The sequence below is a fragment of the Cinclus cinclus genome, chromosome 5 (assembly GCF_963662255.1).
Source record: "Cinclus cinclus chromosome 5, bCinCin1.1, whole genome shotgun sequence".
NCBI lineage: Eukaryota > Metazoa > Chordata > Aves > Passeriformes > Cinclidae > Cinclus > Cinclus cinclus.
The window spans coordinates 59,759,839-59,786,539 of record NC_085050.1 but is presented as its reverse complement, the minus strand read 5'-3'; the positions used below and the strand labels follow the sequence as shown (position 1 = coordinate 59,786,539).

General features: G+C 37.3%; 1 protein-coding gene across 1 annotated transcript in view; it reads right to left on the bottom strand.

Moving 5' to 3' along the window:
- Positions 1-26,701, bottom strand: part of HHIP (hedgehog interacting protein) — a 67,954-nt gene that overhangs the window by 31,691 nt on the left and 9,562 nt on the right. The window contains exons 3-4 of the mRNA XM_062493867.1: positions 21,591-21,747; positions 20,535-20,736 (exon numbers count right to left, since the gene is read on the bottom strand). Of these exons, the coding sequence (XP_062349851.1) occupies positions 20,535-20,736; positions 21,591-21,747 (359 nt within the window). The remainder of the gene's footprint in view (positions 1-20,534; positions 20,737-21,590; positions 21,748-26,701) is intronic.

The following is a 26,701-nucleotide window of genomic DNA, read 5'->3' as shown; positions in this document are numbered from 1 at the left end:
TCAGAACTAACTTCCCTTTCGTGCTGAGGTGAAGGATGCCATTAATATGACCTAGATCTCTTGCTTTGGGGTATCTTTGAACTCACATACACATCATCTATGGAAGATGTTGCTAGATTTTCCAGAAGTAAAAATTTGTAACACTATATGATGGTACCAAGCCTTAGTTATTTGCTGAACTTTATTTGCTTTGCATGGAATGAAATAAGAGCAGTTAGACAGTCAGCATTGCTAAGGCAAGAGGGTGACAAAGACTGAGAGGGGGCAATTTCTCAAAGGCTTTGCCAGTGGGACTCAGCCATAGGAGTCGCACTGTGAACCTTGCCTTTGCACACCTAATGTAAATATAGCTACATGGGAGTTGAGACTGACAATGCATCACTTTATGCCAAATATGCAGATCTGGCAGGGATTGTTGATGCTAAACTCATCCTTGAATTTTGCATATTAAATTAATTAATGGATATGATGGCTCCATTAGGGCACAGCATTTAAAGTACCCTAAGGAGTGTTAGCACTGTGACACCATAAATGTTAATTTCTCATGAAAACAAGTCTTCACAGATAAACAAAGGTCCTAATATGTATGACATCTATGAACATGCTCAACCATAAACACATTGGTAAGACCGTTGCCTTTGAGGTCAACCATAAACACGGTGCTGAATGGGGCAAGAGCATTTGGAGAAAGATACTAATAATGGTCATGGAGATTTGTGGTGTTGTGGCCTAATCTTGTCCTCAGTAAAGAGCCCAGGAATGCAGTCTGGTGGTACTAAGTTCCTAAATATAGGGAGGGGAATTCTCCACAATTCTCTGGCTTGCTGTGCCACCCACCAGGCTTTTGTTGTGGAGTCCCTACTGACTTGAATCGTATCTCATCCCTTGATAACTCCCACAGTATTCCTGTAGGGATGCCCTTTTTCTGGGCTTGAAGAATGTTTCTTGCTTTGCCCTGAAGCCACTGCTTTTTTGGTGTCCTTGGCTGCTGCTCTCTCTGGCTCTGAAGACAACATGGAGCACCTGAGCAGCCCTGCAGAGCTGGAGCTCATCCTGTAAGAGGTCCTCAGCAAAATTATCCAACAGACCTTTGCACAAAGCACTTATGCAACCCTGCATTACTGGGTTTCTTGCTGTAAACTAGAGCTCTAAGGTTCTGTGGATTTTGGATGCTTCCAAAGTTGTGGCACCCTGTGAGTTGTCTTTGCTGACTGCAGGAACATATCGCTATTGCTAAGCTGGTCATCACCCCTTCATCAGCATAATTCATTCCCACAGTAAGAAACTGTTGTAAAGAAATTAACTACAACTCTTTCAGTAGAGTTTATAGGTTGGTAGGCCAACCCAAGCAGCAATTAGTTTAAAAGAAGATGTGATCATTTCCTATCTTTTATGAGCATTAAATATTTTTTTTTCTTTTTGACAAAAAATATTTGACATGTCAAAGGAGTAGAATAAGAGCTGATAGTATCTATGGTATTTTAAAATATTAATATCTTTTATAAATAAGAAGATCACAAAGTGTTAGAAAAGAATAACAGATACGGCATTTTAAAAGCTGTTTTTCTTTATAACTCTAAGTCTAGAGTTTCAGAGAGAAAACACTAATAAAAATTAGTCAGTCATCATTATGATGTCATTCTCATAATTTCCCTTGAAGTAAACTAGCAAGTACAAATAATATTTGTAATGTCTGACATCATCTATGTAGCTTTCCATATGCTCAGACTTTGGGTTAAATTTAGTGATGTTTCCCATTTGTTAGAGAGAACACCTTCTGGGTGGAATGGATTTCATTAAGAAAATCTCTCTGAAGTTAAGCCATCTTTGTAACTTGTTTGAAACAAAACAAAACCAAACCCCAAACAGTCCAGGAATGATAGGAGTACAGCAGTAGCAATTTGTCCAAAATGTGATTGTCTGTAAGAACCAAAGTTTCAGTCCCGAGTCTTAGGGTTCACATGAAGAAAGGAACTATGGTCTTTGGTGTTTCTGTCTTCTAAAAGAAGTAGGTATCATCATAATTATTTTATGTAGGAATCCATTTTCCCTTCCATGTGACAAATGCACATTTAACACAGTTGTTCCACAAAGGCTTCTTGGAATCAAACTTAAAAAAATGTTTTAGAGGAGTCATGGACTGATTTTTTTTTTCTTCAACATGACTGGCTCATCAGCATTCTTGTCCTTAGACAAATATCTACCACTTGGATTAGTTTGTAATGGAATTATTGACTGGTATTGTATCTTTCAAGTCATCTTTCAAAGACATGCAGTACACAAATGACGTGGACCAATTTAATCCAAAGATGCCTGACAGCTTTTTTCAAATAGCCCATTGGATTACTTAATATAAACTTGAAATTCAAGTAAATATTATTCATTGTGCCTGATTTTGTTGTTGTTGTTGTTGGAAGATTTGGTCATCTGTTTTAAATGATGTCATTATTTACACTTTTGCGTTTGAATGGACATTAGCTAAATGTGACAGTTATTCCAATTCAAAGTAGAAAAAATTACTAGAGCTGACAGAATATTGTAATACACCAATATATTATTCTTTGATAAATGTCAACATTTACTATTACTCTTCTTCCCCCCAAAAAGGAATAGGAAATTCACATATCTGCAGTCTATACTTTTAAGTACTGAATGGAACAATTCCTGAAAGGAAAATAGCTAACATAAACATAATTTCTTCTTTAGAAATATGAGGTATGTAATAATTAGTAGAACCCCCCTAAAGCTTCAGAAACCATATTCCCTTAGGAGAAAAAGAACAGTAACTTCTGAAAAAATGACAGGCTATATACAGTTTGCTATATCTGAGGAATAAAAATGTAAATGTTTAAACATATTTAAAAGTGGTAAATTTACTTCCTCCAAAAATTCATAAACTCAGAAATATTTTCCTGCAATTGTTCTTGGAACTGATAGAGGAAAATCTCCCAGGGACACATGAAATGTAATAAGTGTAATATGAAAATTGCCCTTTCTGCTCTGAAGATTGAAACAAAGCAGATATTCTCCAGAACACCAGCAGGTTCCCCTGCTCTCTGCCCATATGGGCTCTTCCCACAGTCTCATTGCATGAGGGACTTATGAGCCTCGTCAGAGCTGACTGTATGGAAGGAATGTGGGCTCAAACATTTGCAGGCATGCCACAGAACCTCAGCAATCCAGTCTCTTGTTAATTACAACTAATATTTCATTATGTTGTGGAATTTTCAGCTACATAGCTGTGTGCACACATCTTAGTATGTCGTGTAGCCAGTGCTTGCAATTAAATTACAAGCATTGCAAAGTATAAGAGGTGTATTGAAAGCTGAAATTAGTAGAATAAAGCACTGCAAGTAGGTTTTCAGCTTTTTAATTTGAAACCTTCAGGCTTCTTGATTGCAGGAAGAAGTCTGAGAGCACAAATCAAACTAAAAAGTAAGGAGGTAGTGAATTTCCACTCCCCCTGTTTTCAAACGGACTTTTTAGGCATGTGGCTTTTAAGCCAATTTCATGACTTTGGAGTCTGCCTCATGCACGTGTGAATGGACAGGATTGAAGGTACTTTACGTGTGGCTTATTTAAAAATAACATCCTAACCCAAGCTATAAATCACAATAAGTATTTAATGCCCTAGGTATATAATAAATATTCAAGTCTAAGTATTTGGTTACAGCAGTGATTAAGAGTTCTGAAAATCAGCTCCTTAAAGGACAGTCTTTATTGAAATAGTGTGAGTGGTGAGGCTTCTTTCATACCCTTCTCTGCACATCTGCAGTTCCCAGCCATTAAGCCAATAGCATCACAGCATCTATTATTTCAGAACTCTGATGCACATCCATGCACTTGGCAAATTTCATTTGAATTCTAGTGTTTGAGGAATTAAAGCAATTCTTAAGACAGAGAGGAGCCAGCCTGATAAGAAGTTCTAAACCTTACAGTGTTTAAAGCAGCTTGATGGGTTTTATGGTGGGAAGAGGGACTGAAGGATAAGAAAGATATCTCAGGGGAGCTATCTCTAGATTCTAGGTTTTAAACAGAAACCGTGATCTTCTTTGTGTTGGGGAAGAACTACTTCTGACTGGATAGCCCAGCCAGAAGGAATGAATCAGAACTACAGATAGAGATTCCTGCAGACTTTTTCTTTTCCAAATCCCATTACATTTGCAACAATGCAGGCAGGGAACTGACTGGCTGGGGACAGCTCTGCTGAAAGGGAGTGGGGGGTCTCGGCAGACAGCGAATTGAACGTGAGCCAGCAGAGTGCCCTGGCAGCAGAGAAGCAGCCGCAGACTGGGCTGCTTAACAAGAGCACAGGCAGCAGAGAAACCTGTCATCCTCCCTTCTCTCTGCACTCAGGAGGCTGCAGGAGAACGCTGCACCTGTAGTTGTGAGTTCTACAGCCCCTCAGCACCAGAGTGGTGACACTACACCACAGTGAGCCCAGTGAAGGGGGGCTGGGGATTGGAGCGTTTGCTCTCTGTGGAAAGTCCACGGGAGTGGGGCTTGTTCAGCCCAGGGAACAGAAGAAGGCTTCAGGACCTTGTTCTGCTAGTGGGGTAGTTCAGTGTGGCAATGAAATTAGAGATTTCCAATGCAATTAGGCATCCCCAATGTAATCGTCCTCTGCGAGAGTCTGTGACTCTCATGCTAGTCTAGGGTTTTTGGCAAAACATTTCTGTGGCAGGTATTGCTGGAAAATCCTAATTGGTAAAAAAAAAAAAAAAAGCCCGGTTCAGGCATCTAATCTAAAGACTTAACCTATCAAGCCACTTGTTATGGTGTTATGGACTTTTTCTCCTTTCTTTTTTTGTTTTTACTAGAATTTCTAGTCTTGACCTGAGAAGGTTTCCAAACAACCTTCCTAAGGATCAGGAGAGGAATTCTGCATTTGATTCATGACAGGGACTGCAGTCTTTAATTTGCATATCCTGGATAATGTCCTTGATCTCTATAGAGCAATGAGTCCCTTTTATCAAACAATATTTAATTTCATGCAGTAGCACAGCAGGTCTCTGTGAGCAAGGACCATTGACTTTTTATGTGCCTTTGGACCTGCTTCTCTGAATTTAATTGTATTATTGTATATTGTGTCCAGTATTTTGTAATTTTATAAGCCTCCCCAGAAGCATATCTTGACAATTCCTAGTGACTGCTGGAAATGCTTTCTATTGCATCTAGCCCTGATACAAACCAGCTTGCACATGTGAGTGGGGTAGCCTAAATGAGTTATCAAGTCACCAAGCTTTGCAGCATACCTCAAGTTTCACATAAAAGTTAATTTTGAGATGCTTGGTTCTGTCCCACACAGAAAACAAACGCTAGCACTACATTATTTCTGGACAAGGGATCTGAAGCAAAGATTAAAGGTGATTGTTCTAAAGGCTACCACACAAGGAGACACAGCACCTACCTGTACCCAGTTTTATTGACAGATGGCCCAATTCCCTATCAGGAAAGCTACATGGCTGCTGTGTTTTTTGTAAACAATTGGATAATAAATTATAGTAACAGAAAAGCTACAAGCGAATACTTCATTAATTGGTGCTGAATTAAAACCATCAAAGCAGCAGCCTGTAACAGACAAGTGATTATGTTCCTCAAATGTCATTCCTTTCAAGTGTGACAATTCAATTTGTTAAATATTTTTGTCAAAGAAAAAACAGAATGAAAAGGCAGTATTGCCTCCTCTGAAAAGCATTACTTCACCTATTTCTGCTAGATCTTGTTTATTCCAAATTAAATATATTTTTAGACACTGTCAAAACGCTTTTCAATACTATTTTAGTCAATTGTGTCTTGCTGTACTGCTGAGTATGCTACTGAGTTAAATAGTGACAGTGTTCATTACCCAAATACCTCTTTTAGATACTGCTTAACACCTGCTTTTTTTAGTTGGTTAGATTTTTTTGAGTTGCCACTGACACTCCTTATATTTTTTCCAGGATAGAACAGAATAAGGTGAGAAAGCTCTTTGTGTGTTGAAAGTTTTTGTTATGTTATATTGAACTACTGTGCCATTTCATTACTTATATTTTAAAAAAATCTCTCTAGACTTCCTTCCAACACACTCAATCTTGTATCACCAGCAAATTCTGACATTTAGTTATGAACTTTTCAAAGTAACAGCTGATTTTCTGAAAGCAATACAAGATTACACATTTAAAAAGTATTTTAAAGATTTGTATTATTTATTTCTTCTTTTTGTTTTTCACTCCTAATTTAGAAGTGTACTGAAGATATGTCCAGAGGCATTGATACAGTGCAGTTCTTGCCTGACGGCAGTCAGAACCACAACAGGGTGTTTCTATTGCATGAGCAGCATACCCCTTTCTTTAGAAACACGAAATAAAAACTTCTAGAAATATAAATTAATTTTTCTTCATTATCTTACAGATTCTTTGACAGTATTCTGTTTGTGGCAAGAAATTAACCTAAAAGCAAGATGGTTTTTTGGCCCTAATTTCACAATTCTCCTAATTTTTCATCTAGTTTTTTTTGTTCTCCCTTCTGTTATTTGCAGGATGACCTTCAGAGCCCTTTTGAAGCCAGATTCAAAGAAGAAATATTCTAAAAACAAATAGCACAGCTTCATTACCTTAACTCAAATTTTCAGTTGCTTTAGAGCCCTTATTTTAAGAGTAATTTATGCTGGTGCTTTCCATGATTTCTCTTCTCCCTCTTCCCCACCCCCCCCCCCCACCCCCACCTTCTCATCCTGCAGGTGGAGAAGCAGCAGAGTTAAACACCAACTATAGGATCTGCTTTTCTCAGTTTCTCTTATGGTAAGAAATCAAGTTGTATCTTTTGCTTTTATTATACTCCATCTGTCCAGCTAACCAACCCCTGCCAAAGATCATCACCTAGCTTGATGAAGTTCTTCTATCACAATGTTTTTAAAAATTCTCTGTATTTTCCCCTATTTGTCCTTTAAATTTCCTCTTAAACCTCAGAATGTTGTTCTACCATGAATATTTATGGGAGACTCCTACTTACTCTGTCAGTGAAACAATGGCAGGATATAACCCTCACTCTGGTGTTCTGAATTTATATTCTGCTCATTTTGTGCCACTTGAGTTAGATTTCCATTTTATTATAGGATTATTATTTTTGGGGGGCCTGAACATTCCCTTGTACCTTGTAATATTTCTCACCTTCTTGATTCCTGATTGTTCCAGTATATACATATTTTCCCCGAGTCTAATAAGGTACTTTTAAAGAACCTCCATGCTGCTTCTATGGATTTTAATTTCCTAACTTTCCCCTTCAGGCTATTGCTAACTTCCTCAATATAAAAATCTTCCTTTTTTGAAAAGTACTGTAATATTATTACCTTATGGTAGGTTCCCATGGGAGGATGTTGAGCTTAATTATATTATGGTCGCTTTTATTTAGTGGCTCAACCACATTAACTTCCTGAATCAACTCATATATTTTGTTCAAGATCTGCATCAAGACTAGATTTGCCCTTTCAGAATTCCCACAGAGATTGGATACCTTACAACTGAAAGCCCATGATGATGCTCAATAATGTATGTCAAGTAATCAGTTGTTGTTGGGCTAAGATTTATCTGAAAGCAAACATTAGTAGTGAACTATATGGTAGTTCTGAAAAGCAGATTGAAATATGGTTTGTCTTTGAACTAGATCCACTGCTTCTCTGAACTTATAAACATGACTTTGAAAGAATGTACACTGTTTTCCTGATTAGAAGTCCCTTCTCTTTCTTTTTTTCCATTACTCATTTATTTCAACCCCAGTTTTAAAATCTATCTCATTAGAAAAGCATTCTCAATAGCAGAAGTTCAAACAAATATAGCCATGTGTATCCTCATTTAACACAGAGCTACTACTATTACATGTTACGAGCACACAATATTTGGTCTGTACTAGCCTCAATTTCTTTATTATTTTAAATCCCAAACTGATTATCTTAAATCAAACTTTTCCTAAACTTTCCAAGAAAGAAATGTTTGTTTCATTAATGTTATAATTTGTGGTTCACCTTTTGAAAGAAAGCTAAAAATAATTTCTAAAATAGTGTGTCTTTCTGACATAAATACAGCTAACTTACATTTTTGCAGTTTCCAGGATTGTTTCACTTGTATAAAGCAGTAAAAGTATCCTGCTCTTTCCATTTTTCTCGTACTATAAGAACCAAGAAAGCAGGAATTTGTTTAGCTCATTGGCTCCATTTATCCTGAGCCAAGACCATGATCTTGGAAACCCTGTAACTTGGCTGAATACAGTACAAAGTTCTTTGCAAAAAGCCAGTGCAATTAGAACAACACAGTGTATGTTCAGTCTCAAAATTAAGACGATAAAGTTTCAAACAGCTAGAACTGAAACAAAGTATCATGGACCCAGACCTTTAATCAGTTGAACACAAATCCTAATTCCACTAGTTTTTGATCAAATGAAGAATTGTGTGCTTGAGGACAGCATTAAGAAAACACTATTCTACCTTTTTGTAAATGGGCAGAATTCACATAGAAAACGAGGGAACATAATGGAAGAAGTGCAAGTTTTGTGCAGTCCAGCCTTGGGAGCTTCTCTGAATACTCCAGACAGAGTGATACTATAACACAACAATACTCCTTTGCACTTTTCTTCTTTGTCACTGCTTACTGCTCAGTGCCCATACACATTTGCTAACCAAATCAGCAATTTTGAAACTGGTTTTTTTTGTTGTTGTTGTTTTTTTTCCCCCAAAAACCCTCTCCTTCACTGCACATTTAGAACTTCTAACACATGCATAAGGCATTCTCTTCACTTTCATATCATCTGTAATTTCTAGTTTGATTGTAATTTCTCCTTCAATGAACTACAACACTTAAGGAAATCAAATAAACAAAATTCACTACCAAGTTCATTATGCTTCAATTCACCTAAATTATTCACGGGTTGTCAAAGGTACATTTTTGTTTTGTTGAATAAAGGAATTCCCAGGCCTTATTAAAAGTAAGTTTATTTCTGCTCAGATTGAGAGTAATTTTCTTTCATGCATTTTGTTTGGGTTTTTTGTTTTTGACCATTTATATAAAATTATTTCAGAAGTTACTAGGTTAGTAAGGAGCAAATTAAATTCACTTCACTAAGTCATTTGCTACCTTCTTTTCCTTAGAACATTTAACTGGAAGTTGAACTATTTATGCAGATGATAAAATTTATATACATTGATGAAATGTATATGCATTTTATACGAAATAGGGGATTATATATGGATTGTATAGAACTATGCTCCTTTTGGTTTTTTATTTGTACCATGTAAGTCTAATATAGCATTTTACAAGAAAAAAAAATAATGGACCATATGATTTGAAAGGAGAATGCAAAACACTGACTCACTAACTACAGAAAAACTACATTTTTTTAATGCTTCTGCTTCAGAAATGACATTACTTTTAAATTAAGTGATCCATTACACATTTCTTTACCAAACGTTTGTAAACAAAGGGTTTGATCCAATTTTACCTGCAGCCTTCCCAGGCCCACAGGCCTTTGGAGAAACATGGATCCTGTCTGTGAAATAGTTTTGATTTTCCCCAGTGAGGGAGATCTAGCAAAGAGGTAAAACCCCACAGGGGTTGGTTTCAGTGGGGCAGTTCCCTAATATTCCCTACTTTTGAATTTGTCTCCTGCTTCAGACTTTGGACATATGTTTGGACCTAGCCTGGGTTTGGCAGGGCTGTGATCTGTAAGTCACTGTTGAGACAAACTGGAGTAATCTCGTAGGTGGCTTGTTGAGGTTTATTTGATCTTCTGGCTTATTTACACAGGCACACACCTGCTTGTTACATGAGAGCACTGTGACTTCTTGCTCTTTCCCTCAAAAAGTCACTGGAGCCATCCTGTCCTGATAATATTGTCCTGTGGTATCTTGTAAGGCCATAATGGGGAAGGAAAACAGCAGCAATGGAAGCTGCCACTGTTTCACATCACCTCTCTTCTGATCTGAAATTCTACTGGTTTGATGAGATCTTTAGAGTGCTCAAGGTTTCAACAGCCCTAAACATGGTTTGCTACTTGATAAAGAGAGTCAGTAGCGCTTGGTCACGTCTTCAACTAGCCCTCTGTGAGGTGGACAACCTCATTTTACATTCATTACTAGCCATTAAGTATCCAGTTTGTTATGGAGAGGTATGTGCTTTCTTTAAGGAAGAGCTCAAGTAAGTACTTTTCTTATGTGGTTTGATATTAAAAAAACCTCTTCCCATTTACACTACAGCATCACTCAGATCCAGACATCTACTACCACTTGTGCGTCGTCTCTGGGCTGTTGCAGTGATTGAGAATCCAGTTGATGGAGATTCACCACATTTTTAAGAATGCCCTAAAATATAAAAGTTTTTGGATGATTTACTCCCTCTTTTCAAGGCATTTCTTTTCAAGGCATTCAGTTAGCATAAAAATAATCATTATTACATAAATTAAAGTTATTGCAATTCAGCTGTAGGGATTGCAATCCAAAGCCACTGAAGATAGATCAAGGTTTAAAAAAGTATCTGCTGTAAATTAAAAACAAATGGTTGAAAGTATTTTGCAGACCTCTCTCCCACAGATTGTATATTCCATTTTCCAAATTAAATCTAAGAGAGAATATTACTTTATTGAGATTTATGGAATAATTTCTTTAAAACTTCCAGCAATATGAGAATGTAGGCAGACACTGACAATGAAGAAAAATAAGTGTCAGCTACTAAGTGGTTTCATCTTTTGGAGCTTTTTATGTTTTTGGTAATGGGAAAAATTAGTTCTGACTGCTTTTTAAAGCTAAAATTATATATAAACCATTAATTAGGGGCAGATCATTTGTCCGACTTTTACTGCAGAAGGGATAAAATGGGTGGAAAACATGATAATATACCAGTGCTCCTTGGAGGAAGTGTTCCTCCCTCAACTCAACTTACTGATCCTGTCTAAGGAGTAAGACTTAAAAGCGTATCAGAAAATGTGTGTAAGAGGATATAAGGGAAAATTGTTTGGTGGCATCTGGGGGAAATATATATAGGAATAGCAGTTGGGCTGTATTAACTATGAAAGTAAATGTGTTACTCAATTTTTCACCTCTTTTAAGACAAACACAGGATCCTTTTTCTGTGTGGCACAGTACAAGGGATGTAACAAAAGGAAATCATAGCTCTGATGGACAGGAAAGCACAGAGAAGTCCCAAGGACACAGGATTGGTTTTGAGAGCTCCAGTACATCTTGGACTCCCTGAAGGATTCTTAGGACCTCATTACAGTTTTTGGGGTGTCCAAGAGCTTAAAGGGATGATGAATCCTGGAGCCTTAGTGGACTGTTAAACCTCCTCCCATTAAAGAAAAACATGTGGCTGAAACTGTGTTGGCTAAAAACCATGGAATTTTCTGCGTAACTTTATTCCTTCTTTGCCATTTTGTGTTGGCTATCATGATCTGCCTGTTATATTTCAGCAAACGCAATAATTTCCTTTTAATTAGATAATTGTCATGTTATTCATTGGTTTTGATCACTTCTAAATTCAGCTTTTGGTTTTAACAAATGTAGTTTCAGAAGATGATGGATTTTTACATTTTTTAAACCGCTAAATGTTCAAAAAGGATTTGTACACATAACAAAATTAAAGTAGGGATTATCTAGCACTGTGTGTGGGATACAGCTATAATCTATACAGAGCATGGAAAAGAAACTGGCATTCTCAATTGCACTGCACACATCTCAGTAATAACAGGGTATGAGGCATACAATTTCATGGAACACCCACAATGAAAATTATTCTTTCCAAACAGAGAATTGTTTTGGAATAAGTTAGGTTAATTGGCACCATGGGATTCCTCTCAAGGAAACACAGAACATTAAAATCTACACATGTCCATGTAAAATGATAAAGTATTATCTTCTTTCCCCTCTCAGCTCCTCAAATCTGAGACACGCTACCCAAAATCAACAGAAACTATTATGTTTTGTTGATTCAAATTTCCTCAGAATAAACTGGCAATTCTTCATCTGGTCAGCTTACAACCTGAGAGCCACTGCACTGTTCCACAATTGCTAGCTTGAGTATGGTTACCTAGTGCAGTCTCTCACACAAAAATAGAGGTCTCTAGAGCTTTTGGCACATGCTTTTTACATGGTAAGAAACTTGATTTTCAACAAAGCTGTATGGTGCTAAGATCAACCTCTTTCAAAGGCCTGTTGTGCCCCTATTAGCATTAGAAGCAAAACCTGCAAATAGTTAATGAAAAATCCAGGCACATTTCACTGTCATTATACAATCTTTGGTTAAAATGCAGTATTTTACAGTTTCTGAACACAGTGAAAGTATATTAAGTCCTCACAACAGTAATATCACCCTCTTGAAAATTACAAAAAAATTAAGAAAAAAAAATAAATCTTCCTTTTCATGAAGAAGGCTGAATTCTCATGCAGACTGTTGTGCTGTGTGCATTGTGCCTGTTTTGTTACTATTTAAGGTCACTATAACCTATGATATTCTATGTGGTTTATCCTTAAAATGTCCTGATTTTTTCACGTTTGGTCATTTGCAGACCTTAACCATTACTTCTTTCTGAGTCTTCTGCTCCAATTATGTCAAGACATTTAAAAGCAATTCATTGTGGTGCCTAGTGGGCAGGTCACAGGTGAGGTGTGGCTTCAACAGTGATGTCTGTTGTGCCACAGACTGAGTGCTGCTCTTCTGACCTCTCGGATGAGTGAAAAACCCCCATGTCCTGTGACCTGACATCCCTTCACTTGCAAGTCCTGTGCTGAAAAGCAGACTTCACACTTCCCTCTGCAGTCTCCAGGAGAAATCAGAGGTCTATCATTTTTGCAACAACACAGGCAATGTAGTGTTTCTGTTTCTCACCAAAGACATGCTAGAGTCCCCCTTTTCATACCCTGAAAGAGGAGCTCCAGGAGACCCAAGAATACACCAGAATGTATAATTGCTATATGTCAATGATTTTATTCACCTTGCCCCCCTGCCTGGGTCTATGCACCTATATTACACGGATTTACTATTTCATTACTCTTAGAAATACAGGAGCAGGACAGCAAATAGAGTTTGCACTCAGCACTGGTGCAATTAATTGTGTAGAATGGAATTAAAAAGAAATCTTGGTTTGTTCATCATAAAACATGTCATACTTTTGTATGACACTGTGCCTTGGTGTTGTTATTTTAGAGGACTATCCCTGTTCTTCATATAGAGATGATAGTTTGGTGTGGTAGAAGAATAAGGATTTACTTTCCAGAGTTTTCATAGTTTGTTTCTTAATAACTCTAAGAACTGCAGGCCCATTGGGTTGAAGAAGGAAGAAGTTCAGATAGGATCTCTCAATTGTCCTTCTAGTGCAGCCTGGAGAAAAATACAGCCTTCCATTGCTCCCCTTTCTCTACATTCATCAAAACAATCCCTTTTGGTATCAATTGGTCAGGAATTTAGTAGCCACTGTAAGTTTGGCTTTCAAGGGAGCAGAGAGCAAATAACCTTTGTAGAGACCACAAGCTAGTGCTTAGTGGAGGAGAGCACAGCTTGTTGTGATGTCAGGACAAAAAGTTCAAGAAAGGTTCATTCATTGATTTTAGCCTCATTCATGTAAGTGTTCAGAAGAAAATAAATTGAAATTGCTGGACATGGATGGAAGGATTAGCATGAATTATGCGAATTGTGGGTATTCTGTCAGTAACATAAATCCTGTGGATATCAATGGACAGTGTATGTGTTAACTTAGACCTGTCTGTGCATCAACAAGATGCAAGAACAAATGTACACATCCAGTCAAGAGGAATAAGTGAGAAGTTTTATCAGTGACAGAACTGAGCACTTCAGAAAATAACACAAACAATATGATTCCCACACTGAAAATAGTTTAAAATAGATTAAAGTTTAAAATAGATTATATCCCTGTAGTTTTCTGTGGCCACTCCTCACTGCAAAGACAGCACAACCTCTTAAAGGCTTCTTAGAGCAGGCTTTTCTAGTGCTGGAAGTAGTGGCAATTTTTTAAAAAAAATTATTTGATTATTATATGTTGAACGACCTGACTAATAGATACTCATGTGATTACATGTTCCAAAATCATGGAATCATTAACTTTGGCAGAGACCTCTATGATCATTAACTGCAACCATTAACCCAACACCACCATGTTCACCACTAAACCACGTCCCCAAGTGCCACATCCACCTCTCTTTTGAACACCTCCAGGGTTGGTGATTCCACCATTTCCCTGGGCAGTCTGTTTTGGTATCTTGACACAAATGTGAAGGCACAGAAGATGTTTCACTATTAATCATGCATTCCAGCAAAAAAGATGCCTGTGGCGACCAGATGCTCATTTGATCCTGAGAAACTCTGGAATAATTGGCTCAGAGCAGCACAGTTAACATATTTAATACCTGATAGTCCACTCCCACACTCATATACTGAACATATAAATTGTGGTGTCCCACAGCAGTCTTCATGGCATCACAGAAAATTCCTACCTGGATCACTGGATCACTCATTAATAAGATTCTGTGGGACTGAAAGCAGTTGTGCTCTGATATAAAAACTACCAAAACACAGTAAGAGATATATCTAACTTTTAACTCACCTAAAGGCTACTTGGAAATTTGCTGAGTTTACACTTAAAATAATTGTCAGATATTTCTATGGAGTTTTCTTTTCCCTGCAAAGAGAACTGACTGTTAAAATATTTGCAAGGAATTAAATAGGAATATAGCATTGAAAAAACTTTGGGAATTAAAAAACTCACTTAGTCTTACTGATAATAATTTGAAAGCAAGAGGAACTAAGAAGGTAACTATGGCTTCATATTTAGGGGAAGTTTCTGTTTAAGTGTTTCTGATAAGGAAAACCATAGTCTTAAATCAGAGAAGAAGGTGACAGAGGTCGAGTTTAACTCATATGTTCTCAACAGTGATCTCTTATACCATTTAACTGAGATTTTCTGTCCCCCTTCCCTTCCCTTCCCTTCCCTTCCCTTCCCTTCCCTTCCCTTCCCTTCCCTTCCCTTCCCTTCCCTTCCCTTCCCTTCCCTTCCCTTCCCTTCCCTTCCCTTCCCTTCCCTTCCCTTCCCTTCCCTTCCCTTCCCTTCCCTTCCCTTCCCTTCCCTTCCCTTCCCTTCCCTTCCCTTCCTCAGAAACTTTGCCCTTTATCATGGTATTCCCATGAGCTGCACGAGGAATATTTAATTACTAGCTAAAAAAAAAATATAAATAACTGAATCTCTACAAAAGTGCAAGTGGTAATTGCATAATGGCAAATTAAAGACACCCATTTTGCAGGGGTTTCTGCTCTCAGCACTGTGTGAGGCAAAGTGCAGCGGAGTGCAGCCATTCTTGCTGGCTGCACAATTTATGACCCTGTAGCCAGCAGATACACACCAGAGATGCACCAGAGCTTAGTCACAATCAAAACCAAACCAAAGCAAAAAAACCCACAACAAAACAAAACAAACAAAAAGAAGCAATAAACTGAAAACAGCCTAAGGATCAGAGATGACAAAACAACTGAACATGAAGCCTTGCTGCAATTCCATACCTAAAGCGCTCAGTTGGTGGATTTATTAGTACAAAACGACCTTCTAACTACAGGGACTTGATTTTACCACTGGCAGCAGTTAAGATGTAAACTTGGCTACTTTGTACAGTTCTGAGGTCCTTTGTTTTAAAAGGATTTGGGGAAGTAGAATGATTATAGGGAAGAACCACAAAAATGATTTAAGGAGTAACAGTTGCAGCCCTAGAGCTACTTAGCTTTTCAAAAAGTGTCCTGAAAGGTGATTATAGCATTTAATTCCCAAGAGAAGTGGTAAGCTCCTCATTTTTTTTGTTGTTGCCAAAGCATATCTTAATGCCTTGCATTCTGAACAATATATTTTAGACCAATATATTTTAGACCAGTACAGGTTTTTGGGCTCAGGAGAGAAGAAAGCAAGTGAAAATTGATGTAATACGTTGTGTTACATTTTATGGTGACTGCTGCTAACCTAAAGGTTTTCAAATCTTAGGAAATAATAAAGTTAATAAGATAAAATACAATCACAGGAATATGAAAAGTTGGAGAATTGATCATTTTTCTCTAAATATTGTATCTACAATCTTGAGGTGACTGGACTGATCTTGTAATAACACCTTATTCAGCACTGTTGCATCTCAGGAAATCATTAGTGCTTGGACTGTTTTGACACATTTTTCCACTGCTGAGTGCATTATGGGATAAAATCAGATTTGCATGATATTTTTGAAGCCTTTAATTATTTTTCCTAAATTTTGACAATAGATTCAGACACGTCAGGTCTAAGTTTTCTAGATAATTGATTAAAAGTAAACACTTAAACGTGTTACCATTATTAGTTCAATAGCTTCTCACGTCAACATTCTTTCTCTTTTCTAGCAATAGTTGAAAATGGAAAGAAAGTAACAGTAGTGAAAAATCAGACTGAAAGAAAAAATGGGTTCTAATATTTTCATTAAAAATTTGTCTTTGCTACATAACTTTGAAGGAAGAACTGCAAAATGTTGCTCTGCAACTAATAACTCTCTTCACCACAACATAATGGAGCAGTAAATCACCAGAACAGGGAAGCAGACGTTTAGTTTGGGTGTTTTATGGGTTTTTTTTGGTAAAAGGTTCATTCTTTTCTTCTGTATACACTCAAGATAGTTTGCAATATTAATGGATACATTAATATATTAGGAGATGGAACCAGTATTTTCTCCACTACACTGGGATAGATATCCCTAAATAGTTGAGCCATGTGCATGGCCTAGATTTGAGTTACAGGTCCATGTCTCATGTCCTTGCTCAGCTTTGAGGCAAGGCCAAGGTACATGGCTTTTTCTTGTCACCACATTCCTGACATGGGGGGTAGGTGACAGGAGGGGAATTGGCCAAGGGCCCAATCTGTGCACACACTTTACAGTACTGATGTAGCCAGGGTGACATAAAATGCATTGGAGAAGGCCACAGATGCTGAATTAGCAAATTCTTGATTAATATCCAGTCATGGCTTCTAACAATGAAGTTAAAAAATAGAAGATCAAAAAAAGTATTCCTGCTAACTGTGCTGTCACAGTTTTCAAAATTAGGAGATGTGCAAAGAAAAACTGGTTCTTAAGCTTTTTTTTTTTTTTTTTTTAATATCTTCAGGAATCCTGCATCTAATGTTCTCTTGAGTAGGGCAGCCAAGGAGCACAAGTCAACATCATCCATTCATGGAATCTATCTCTGTTATGAAATACTTCTCCACGCTTGTGCTAATTCCTTCTGAGATACTGGAGGTAGATAAAATTATCACTGCTTTTAAATTTAAATTCCTTAAAAGTAAATCATGTAACTGTCAGTAAATGTACTGCAGCAACAATTTTCTAGCAGAGAACCTCAGTGACTTCAATGAACATTAGAAGCCAATGGACCAATAAAACTTGGGCAAAGAGTTGTACCACTCTTCTTACTCACTTTCTATTGATACCCACAGACCCTCCCAGGAGTGATGGACATGAAGCACGTCCAGACAATCCTGTTGATGTGCTTAGGGCAGCAGGGCCAGTGAAGAAGCCCTACAAACTTGCTCACAGCAATGTTAGGGACTCCAAATGAATTTCATCAACACAGGGACCAGTAGATCCATTACAGAAACAAAGAGGCCTCTTTTTAGGAGGGAAACATGACTTATTGTTATACAATGCAATCACCTCTCTCCCTCTGTTTTTGTATATTGTTTTCATCCTTATCTGACTGCCAGTGCTGTAATGAGTGAAATATGTTAGTGAGATCAGAACTAACCTCCAGGATTATTTTTATGAAGGAAATATTTCACTTAAGTTTCTTAGTTATATCAGGCTCAAGATAGTTTTGAGTTGATTCTTTGGAACAGATTTGCTACTTTATTACAACATAATGATTTTATCACTGCTAAATTTCCATTTGAAATTAAAAAAAGAAGACAAAATCAACCACCATTGTATTATTCCATCAACTGGCATTAAAAATATCTTATTGGGATAGCTGTCCAAAATTCTTCTTAGAGGCATCAATTTATATTACCTTTGATTCAACCACAGCTGCATTATTAGCATTACCATTGTCATTATCATTATTCCAATTATTTACTGTGTACAACATATGTCTCTAGAGGTCTGAAAAAGTATTTTTGCTGGTTTTACTGTCACTGGAGTTCAGTATTTGTTTGTATTTCAGGTACAGAAAGAAAATAGCAGAAACTGCTGTTTTCAGACACTTGAGTATAAGAGAGCAAATTTTTACTTCTTTTTAGGGAAAAAAATTGTTTGCCTTTCCTTGCTATTATTGTTCTGAGGCTGGAAAACATGTGAGCAGTTTTTTTGTTTTCTTCAAAGTGTGTACATCCAAATTCTGGCACTATACATGTTTCCTGAGTGAGTACAAAGGACACATTCCATGACGTTTGCACTGTGCAAGTGGATGCAGTGTTTTATATAGTGGTTTGTTGAGGTGTTCTTTAACTGTTGACTGTTCTGCACTGCCTGCTGAAAAACCATCTGTCCACAGAGTATTTATTCTCCATTACTGATTTCTAGGATTGAAGTGTGTAACAGTTAAGTAAAACCAAATACTCTCTCAAGCAGTGACAATACTGCCATTTCCACAGTGATCTCCCATCCTTGTGAGTAAGGGACCATGGACAATGATTATGGGAATCAGACTGCAGAAGATAAATGTAAAAATGTTTACAAACCCTGGTTTTAAAACTACCATTTTGGTTATATTTGGTTTGGGGTTTTTGATTTATTTATTATTTTATGTAATGTACTCATCCCACAGATTCTTTACTCTCTCTGTTTAAGAGCTGGAGTCTTGCTCCTAGGCACGTTCCCTTTCTCCTTACCTGCAAAATTGCCTCCATTCTTGCCAGCCTGCTTAAACACTACATTACAACTTTCCTCCATCACTGGACTGTTATCTCAGGGAATTGAATTAGGCTTTCTATCTTAGAAACATCAAATTATTTACACAAAATGTTACAGTTGAAACAGATCCAGTGTAGAGCATTATACGATTGTTAGAATAGTACAGATTGAAAAGATCAGGTCACAGATTTAAAACAGAACTAAAAATTGAATCTGATCCTGAAGGTACCTGTTGAGAGTTGTATCAAGCAGGTTAGTCCCGTTCAGAAGCATGGAAAATCAGTTTTCCATTTAGCCTTGTCTCTAAGTTGCAGCTGTAAAAGTTTCCAAGAAAGGTTTCTTTGGGACCAATAACAGTTCTGTGGAAATTTCACTGTCAGTTTTCCACAAGTACAGTGACCAGAACTTTTGGTAAGAAATATGAAAAAGCCTTAGATGGCTGTTCAAAAACACCCCTGATAAGTCCCTTCTCTTTGGATATCTTGAACATAATGGCTATCTGCAGGGGCAGAAAGGGAAGCATTCAGCAAAATATATAATCATATAAAGTATTTTTTTTTCCTGAAAAAGGTGCAATATGTTTCATTGCTCTCTTTTTCAACACACACTAAAAACCTCAAAGATTTTCACTCAGAAAAGTCTATCCTAACTGGCCTCTTGCCCTTATAGCTGGAACAAAATTAGGAGTTAACATGTGCTATGCATTTCAAATTGATCTAGTTTGTCACAATTATTATTTAAGATCCCTCTGTCAAGAGTATGTCACTATAACTTTCATGCATAAAAGCTTTTTGATACATAGTCCTGGCTATTCTAGGCATAACCTGATTACAACTTAAAACTTCTTTTTATAGCTGGATTTCACTTGCATTACCACTCTGAATTGTGACAAGAAATCAGCATGGAACAACACTTGACAGCATTCCACAAGTAAAATATGTTCTTATGAGTTTTCCATTGGTACTTACCCCATAACTAGATGTAATTTCTTACCTCCACCTTCCAACATATTCCCATCAGTGCCCATTCCCTACTCACTGCCCTGACCATGAAAGTGTTCCCAGTGAACAGGATGGCTGCTGCTCATCCCACCAGCCCTCATGTCTGAATTTAGAGGGTCAGTCACTTTTACATGCCCCTCCAATACACACAGTTTTAAAGCAGCCTCCCACCCAGGAAAGCTTGTGCTATATTTGGGGTCGAGCCAAGAGGGAATAAGCACCCCTGCTCCCCTCCAGGGCATCCCTGAGCATTCCCAGGACGCCTCCTGTCCAGCTCCCTGGGCACCCAGGGGCATGGGAGGCCCTAAGCCACTGGCACCACAGCAAAACTCATCTGAATTCAATGGGATGGAAATGAATTCAAAGGATGAAAATACAAAGATATTGCTGTGGAATGATGGTGCTGAATAGTTTCATTTGAATTTAAAGTGAGGAAAGAATGAAGGGAAAGAAAAAAGGTTGATAAGAGTTACAAGACACTGTTTTCCCTGCCCACTACGAGTTTTCATTTCTTTGCCAGAAAGAACTGCACTGTCTCTTGTCATTACTCTTTTTTGTTACTTATATTAAATTAATATCTAAAAACTATTCTTCCCATTTCTTCAGTATACATGCTTAAATATAAAAAGGTAGAGGTAAGTATAAAATCCAACCTTTATTCCACTTTGAACAAGTTTGTGTATATCCAAAAAAGGTTCCTTGAGTATATCTCCTTCGGGAGTGAAAATCTTCACGTATCCTTCTTTCTCAAGAATAAAGAGGCGATGGGATCCATCCCCACAATGTACTGCTCCAACAGGCTGCCTTAGTCCACTCACAACCTCCTGAATACAGAAGCAGTTGTGCTTGTGTTTTCTAAAGAAATTTAAAAAAAATAGTGAGACATTTCTTCTTTCTCATAACCATGACACAGCAGCGTCCCTAAAAGATAAAATTGCTGCTCTGCAATGATATTAAAAACAGGTCTAAAATAAAACATTTTTTATATGCTAATGTGTATAAATTATTTCCTTGAATGTATGCCAGCACATAATACAGAAAATCAGCTTGATCTTCACTTGAGGGAAATTTGGTCTGCATACAAAAAAAAAACCAAACAAAAACCATTAAATAAACTTAGATCCAGAAAGTAGAGCACTGGCAGGAAAAAAAATGGTGAAAGAGGAGAATAATTTAGAAATACAGAATTTCTACTATAAAATAAACAGTAAATTTCATCACTTGGATAAAATTTGGCTTCTAAAATCCATTTTAAAATAATGATTTATGGTGGAATAATCTAATTTAATTATTTTCACAAAAAAAACCACCCACAAATGAAATTAATTGAAGATCACAACATAAATATTTTACTAATAAACTTATCATAGTAATATCATTTAGAAATACTAAATTTAGGTATAGATTCCTTCCCAGAACTACGAATGGTCCACAGGCTGGACAATAATCAAGATCCACAGGGTGGATCAGAGCAGGATTCTAACACCTTTTCAGTAAGGCAAATATCAAATAGTACTGAAGTGCTGAAACTCGTGTAACTTTCTTTTTTGATGTACACTAGCAACAGCAAAAGAAAGTCACATCTGGAAAACACAGCTGTTCAGCATAAGCACACACGGAGCTGTTTCACTGTGAAAACCACAAGCTTTGCTAGGGTTTGGTTGGTTTTTTTTTTTTTTTCAGATTAAACAGCATTTATCTTTATGAACCTGCTGATCTCTTCCTCTTTGTCATATTCTTCCATGTGGTCCAGGGAGTTAGAAGCTGGCCCTCGCACTTGTTTTCTTGGAAAATCTGGAAAGCACACACCACCATCTTTTCTTGCATAGTAATAGCAAAACTCATCAGCTGTAGTTTGGAGGAAACCTTAAAAATGCAAAAGAGCATACAAATATTTAGTGTGTTGTCATGTCTGCAGTCTTGTGTCATCAAACTCATCTTTAAATAGATTATAGTGGAAAAAGAGGTCATTTTAAACAAAGAGCTATCTGCAAAAAAAGAGTCTGCTCTGAGTAAACACAAATGTATAAACACAAACTGAGCATTGCCTTTTACAGTTTATTCATCTGTATTTGTATTAAACCTCATTTTCAGTGTGCTTAAGTTTCATTCAAAATGACACAATGGTTCACTTACTAAAAAATTAAGAGACAAAGTTCAAAGTTGAGGCTGTGACACACTTCTCCCTAATTTTAACCCTATCAATAAAGTGTAGTATCTGCTGTAAAATTTACTGAGCAGCTTCTGTTTAACTTTTTTTTTTAATAAGTGATTAGTTCTAGTCAAAATCTCAGTGAAGGCTCTGGTAAAAGACATGCAGTAAAAATTTTGTGGAATGCTGCCAGCAAAAGGACATTGGTTGGAGAGATGAGAAGTGGGAAGTAGTGCTGAAAACTGCACCATGTTGACATCCAGATGGCCTCTGGTAGACTCCCAGCATTAAAGTAGCTGAGCGGTGTCCCATGGTGAAGTCGACTTCTTCAGCCCCATCCCCTGAAAAGGGGAGTATGTTTCATGCTGCATTGGATGAAAGGTGGTCCTTAGGCTTTAGGTTAAAATGGGGAGGACTTCAAAGACCCAGAGAAACACAAAGCTGATAAAATGAGAGCCTTTGAAGAAAAACCCTGCCACTATTGCTATTACTTTCTTGCATTATGTTTACGTACATAAAAAAAAATCTATTTCTGTTCACAAACCTATTTCTAGTCATTTCTACCCATGTTTTAATCAGGAGTATTAAATCTAAGAAGACAGAGTCTGGCTAGGTATTCATGTACGATTTTACCAGAACATTGTTAAGATTAATACGTCTTAAGTTACCTTCGTTCCTGTTTGCATTACTGGCAACTGTCTTAGGATGTACTACAGTCCAGGACATAACTCATAGGATACATGGAATTAGCACTTAATTGGCATTAGAGGCCTAATTTATGCATGGCTTTACCACTTGTGAATAATGCAGTAATCCATAGATCTTGGCCATAAAACCTCTGGCTTACAAAGTACCATAAGAACTGATCAGGGACAGCTGTGTTTCATTGGAAAATGCCAATTTCTTACAAGCAACACTTTTTCAGAAACATTATCAGTTTTGAAAAAAATTTACTTAGCATGATGTTTCTGGTCCAAACTCAAACTTCTGGTCTAAATGAAAAAGACAGAACCTTGTACCACTATACTCCAATGTCTTGTAATTAGGGTGTTTCATTAGGAAGAGGAATATTCAGGTCAATGTCCCTCATCTGTCAGGCAAGAGTTTGACCCTGAATCTCCCATTTCCCAAGTAAATGTCCTAACAACGACTTTATTAGCTATCCTGGGGTGGTCTCTCTGTGGCTTTCTTCATGGAAAATTTCGAAAGAGTTCAATTTCTTCCTTATGTGGAATAGGAAAATTTTTTTGGATCCCAGAATTCTTGCAGAGTGAAAAGCCTTTCCCGCCCAACTATACATCTTTTCATATGCATCTTCCTTTAAAAATATAGGGGAAATGACACTACAAAGCTTGCCTTTGATTTCTATAAAATAGTATCTGGAAACATGTGATAGTGTGTTGTGGTGTAAAAGTTTAATTACCGTGATTTGGAGCTTCAGTAAATTTCATCTCTGAGGAGCTGCTTTTAATTTATAACAGTTATTTGGAGAGAATGGGAGATGTAATTTCAAGTGGAACAACTGAAGAGGAACTCTGATATAATCATAGAGTAGTATTCCAAGCCTTGTAAATGTAATGCCAAAATCAAAGGTAATCTAAAATCTTGCTGTTGAATTATTTGACTTAAGAATACAGGGGTTTGACTTTAAAGATTTATTTCCCTAGGCACAGTGGGTCATTCAAAAAATGCAATAGCAAATTAGAGGTGTACGATTGCTAAGAATTTCTAGAATTTTCCAATTATACCATTTAGTCTTTACTAAAGATAAACTTCTCTTGGCTTGAGTGTTACCTTTAGTCAGGGAAACCCAGAGCAGGTTGTGATCACATTGTTCACTTGGTACATGTCCATTTCAAATAATCAGATGCAAACTCACTTGACCAGTGCAATGCCTTTTCTTATATGTAAGACTAATCCCTTTGCCTCATGAATTATTTTACCATGCACTAAAGTACATGGTGCACTGCAGTTGCCTTTTGCTGTTTTAGCAAACCCATGAGCATATTTTAAGAAAGGATAAGGCTTATAGACCATTTTCATTAGAAATGCTTGTAAAAAAGTGGAGTTAGAATTAAACTATGAAAAATGTTGCATTACTGTAAGGAATGTAACCTCTGTAAATACAGTTTCACCTGTGCATTAAGGGTGGAATTTTGCTATTTGTTTTATAAAAACCATCGTAATTTAGAAAAAAAATCTCCATGTGTTATATATGCCCCATTTACCATACTAACAGCTTCACTGAGGACATTTAGAGAAACATTTGCTTCTACTCTCCTATCTGCTTGTAACCATTTATTATCTTCTTTCTCATGCTTAGATTGTAAGGTCTTTAGTGTACAGTTTGCCATTTTGTTCAGAGTTTATACAGTGTCCAGAAGAATGGTCCCTGACAAGTGCCCCTAAGCACTAGAATTGTTTGGAGAAAAGGAAAAAAAAAAAAAAAAGTAATAGGGACTGCAACCCTTGGTCCTGAGTGAATTTCTGTACTTACTAATTTGTTTTAAAAGACTCATACATATTATTACAAATTTCCTACCAGCTGTGTACGTGTTGATAGAATAGTGCCTGTGTTAACAAAGAAAATTGAAATCACAAAGGATGATTAAACATCATGTTTAAGTGTCAGATTTTGCACAGGCTTGCATTTCTATGCTAAACTTTCTGTCTTGCAAACAAGAATCCAACGACAGGCTTTTCAGTTAAGGCAGCTACAGTGAAGGCTTTCTGTGTTCGCCTTTATAAAACACTGTGGGAATAAATTGCAAGATTAAAAGCCTTTTCAAAGGAAAACTGCTCCCAGCTGATCCCCACCTCCTCTCTCTACTTGTATTTGCAGCCAGTTGTTCCTCACTCTGTATCTCCTTTCCTATCCTACCTTCACCAAATTCCACTTTGCTGGATTCCCTGATTACCCATTCCCTCACCTCTTCTCTTTGACACACAACTCCAGCGCCATGGTAGCAATGTCTCAGTCTTTGCAGCAAGTCAAGTTCCTATTCACTCCCTCCTGTTTGCATTGCACACAGGATTGAGTATCATCCACTCATCTGAGTAAACCTGCGCTGCCTTTGAGGGCATCTGGAAGTCAGGCTCACCTGCTCTATTTTTGCTGTGACCCTGAGCATACAGTTCAGCACTGTATCAAAGCAGCCTTCACCTTTTGGGGTTTTTTTCTGATTTGCACCTTTGACAGCTAGATGTGAATTTGTTCACGAAAACCCCACATTCTCCTCTCTTCTCAACTGCCAGTAAAAACCAAACCAAAGACGTGGTTTCAGACAGATTGTTTCAAAATGTACTAAGTCCACTGGTAGCTCACATCATTTCCAACTGGTCTTCAAGTGACTGATGACCTTCTTCTCCTGCTCAGACAGGTTCCTGCACACAGGCAGGGCCAGGGTTGATCCCTTTCATGCTCTTCTTACCAGCAGGAAATTTACCAGCCACTACTATTTTTCTGCAGGTTGACTATGTTGACTGTGACTATTAATCAGCCATGTTAGAACTTCTGGAAGTGTTCTCTGAGTTGTAGAATTTCTTAGAATTCTAATGTTTTGGGCTAGAATTCCAACATTTTGGAACACCCTGTTTGGTACTTGAAAAATCCTATCAGACATCTGTTCTGGTAATGTCTGGATTCAGATCTGGGCCTGGATCTGAATTCACCCACAATCATCTGGAAGCCATTTCTTCAAATGAAAATAATGGAGGCCAGATAGCTCAAAATCTCTCCCACGCCCTTGGATGGCACCGTGGCTGTGGCACAGGTTAGAATATGCCACTTCCAATGGCAGGGATCAAGTTTCTGCTTATGTCTAAAGGCAGAACCAGCTGTGCCTTTCTTTACTAGCTACATTAGTAATAAATATCAGACATTCTTCCCTTATGGAGAGGGGAAACTTAAAATTCATATTGACTGAAGACACTTCATTAAATCACTTAACTTCAGTGTCTCCATCAATAATCCCTTAAACTGAGGTGTGCAGTAAGGATTAGATGAGAAATAACCAGAACAGTTATCTGGAATGAAGCAGAGAAGCTCTAATCTCAAAGTCTTCATGAAACATTACACCCTCCTGCTCATCCATGCAATCCTAACAGCTTCTGATATTATTCTGCTTGAATAAAGAATAGGGTCCACTTTTTCTCTCAGTATTCCTAAAGAAGTCAGTGGAAGTTCTGATACAGTCATAACTGGTGGGCAAACTACTGTTTTCAAAAGAGTTAGCCAAGGATCTGCTAGATTTTTCATCTTTGTAGGAGACAGAACAATAAATGAATTTTTGAAGCTAACTCATTAAAAAAAAAAGATGCATAATTTCTGAGCCTTCTTGGTTAATATGTACTGCTAACATGTCAATCCCAGAAAAGATGCTTGCTGTCTTGTTACATATAAATGTTAATAACATTTCTCATTTGCACAAGACTTTAGGAATAAAATTATTTTTGTAGTCAGCAATTTCCTTACACTCTGTTGTCTTGGTATTCAGAAACAATTAGCACTTCCTAATGGAGGAAGAGTAATTATTCGACATTTTAACAAATGCACAGTGAATCATTGCCAGAGACCTTGGGTTTGGGGGCCTGTTAATTTTCAACTCTTTGTAAAATCCTCCAGGCTAAGCTGAAAATATAGCTTCCACATTTTCTATTTTTTTCTTT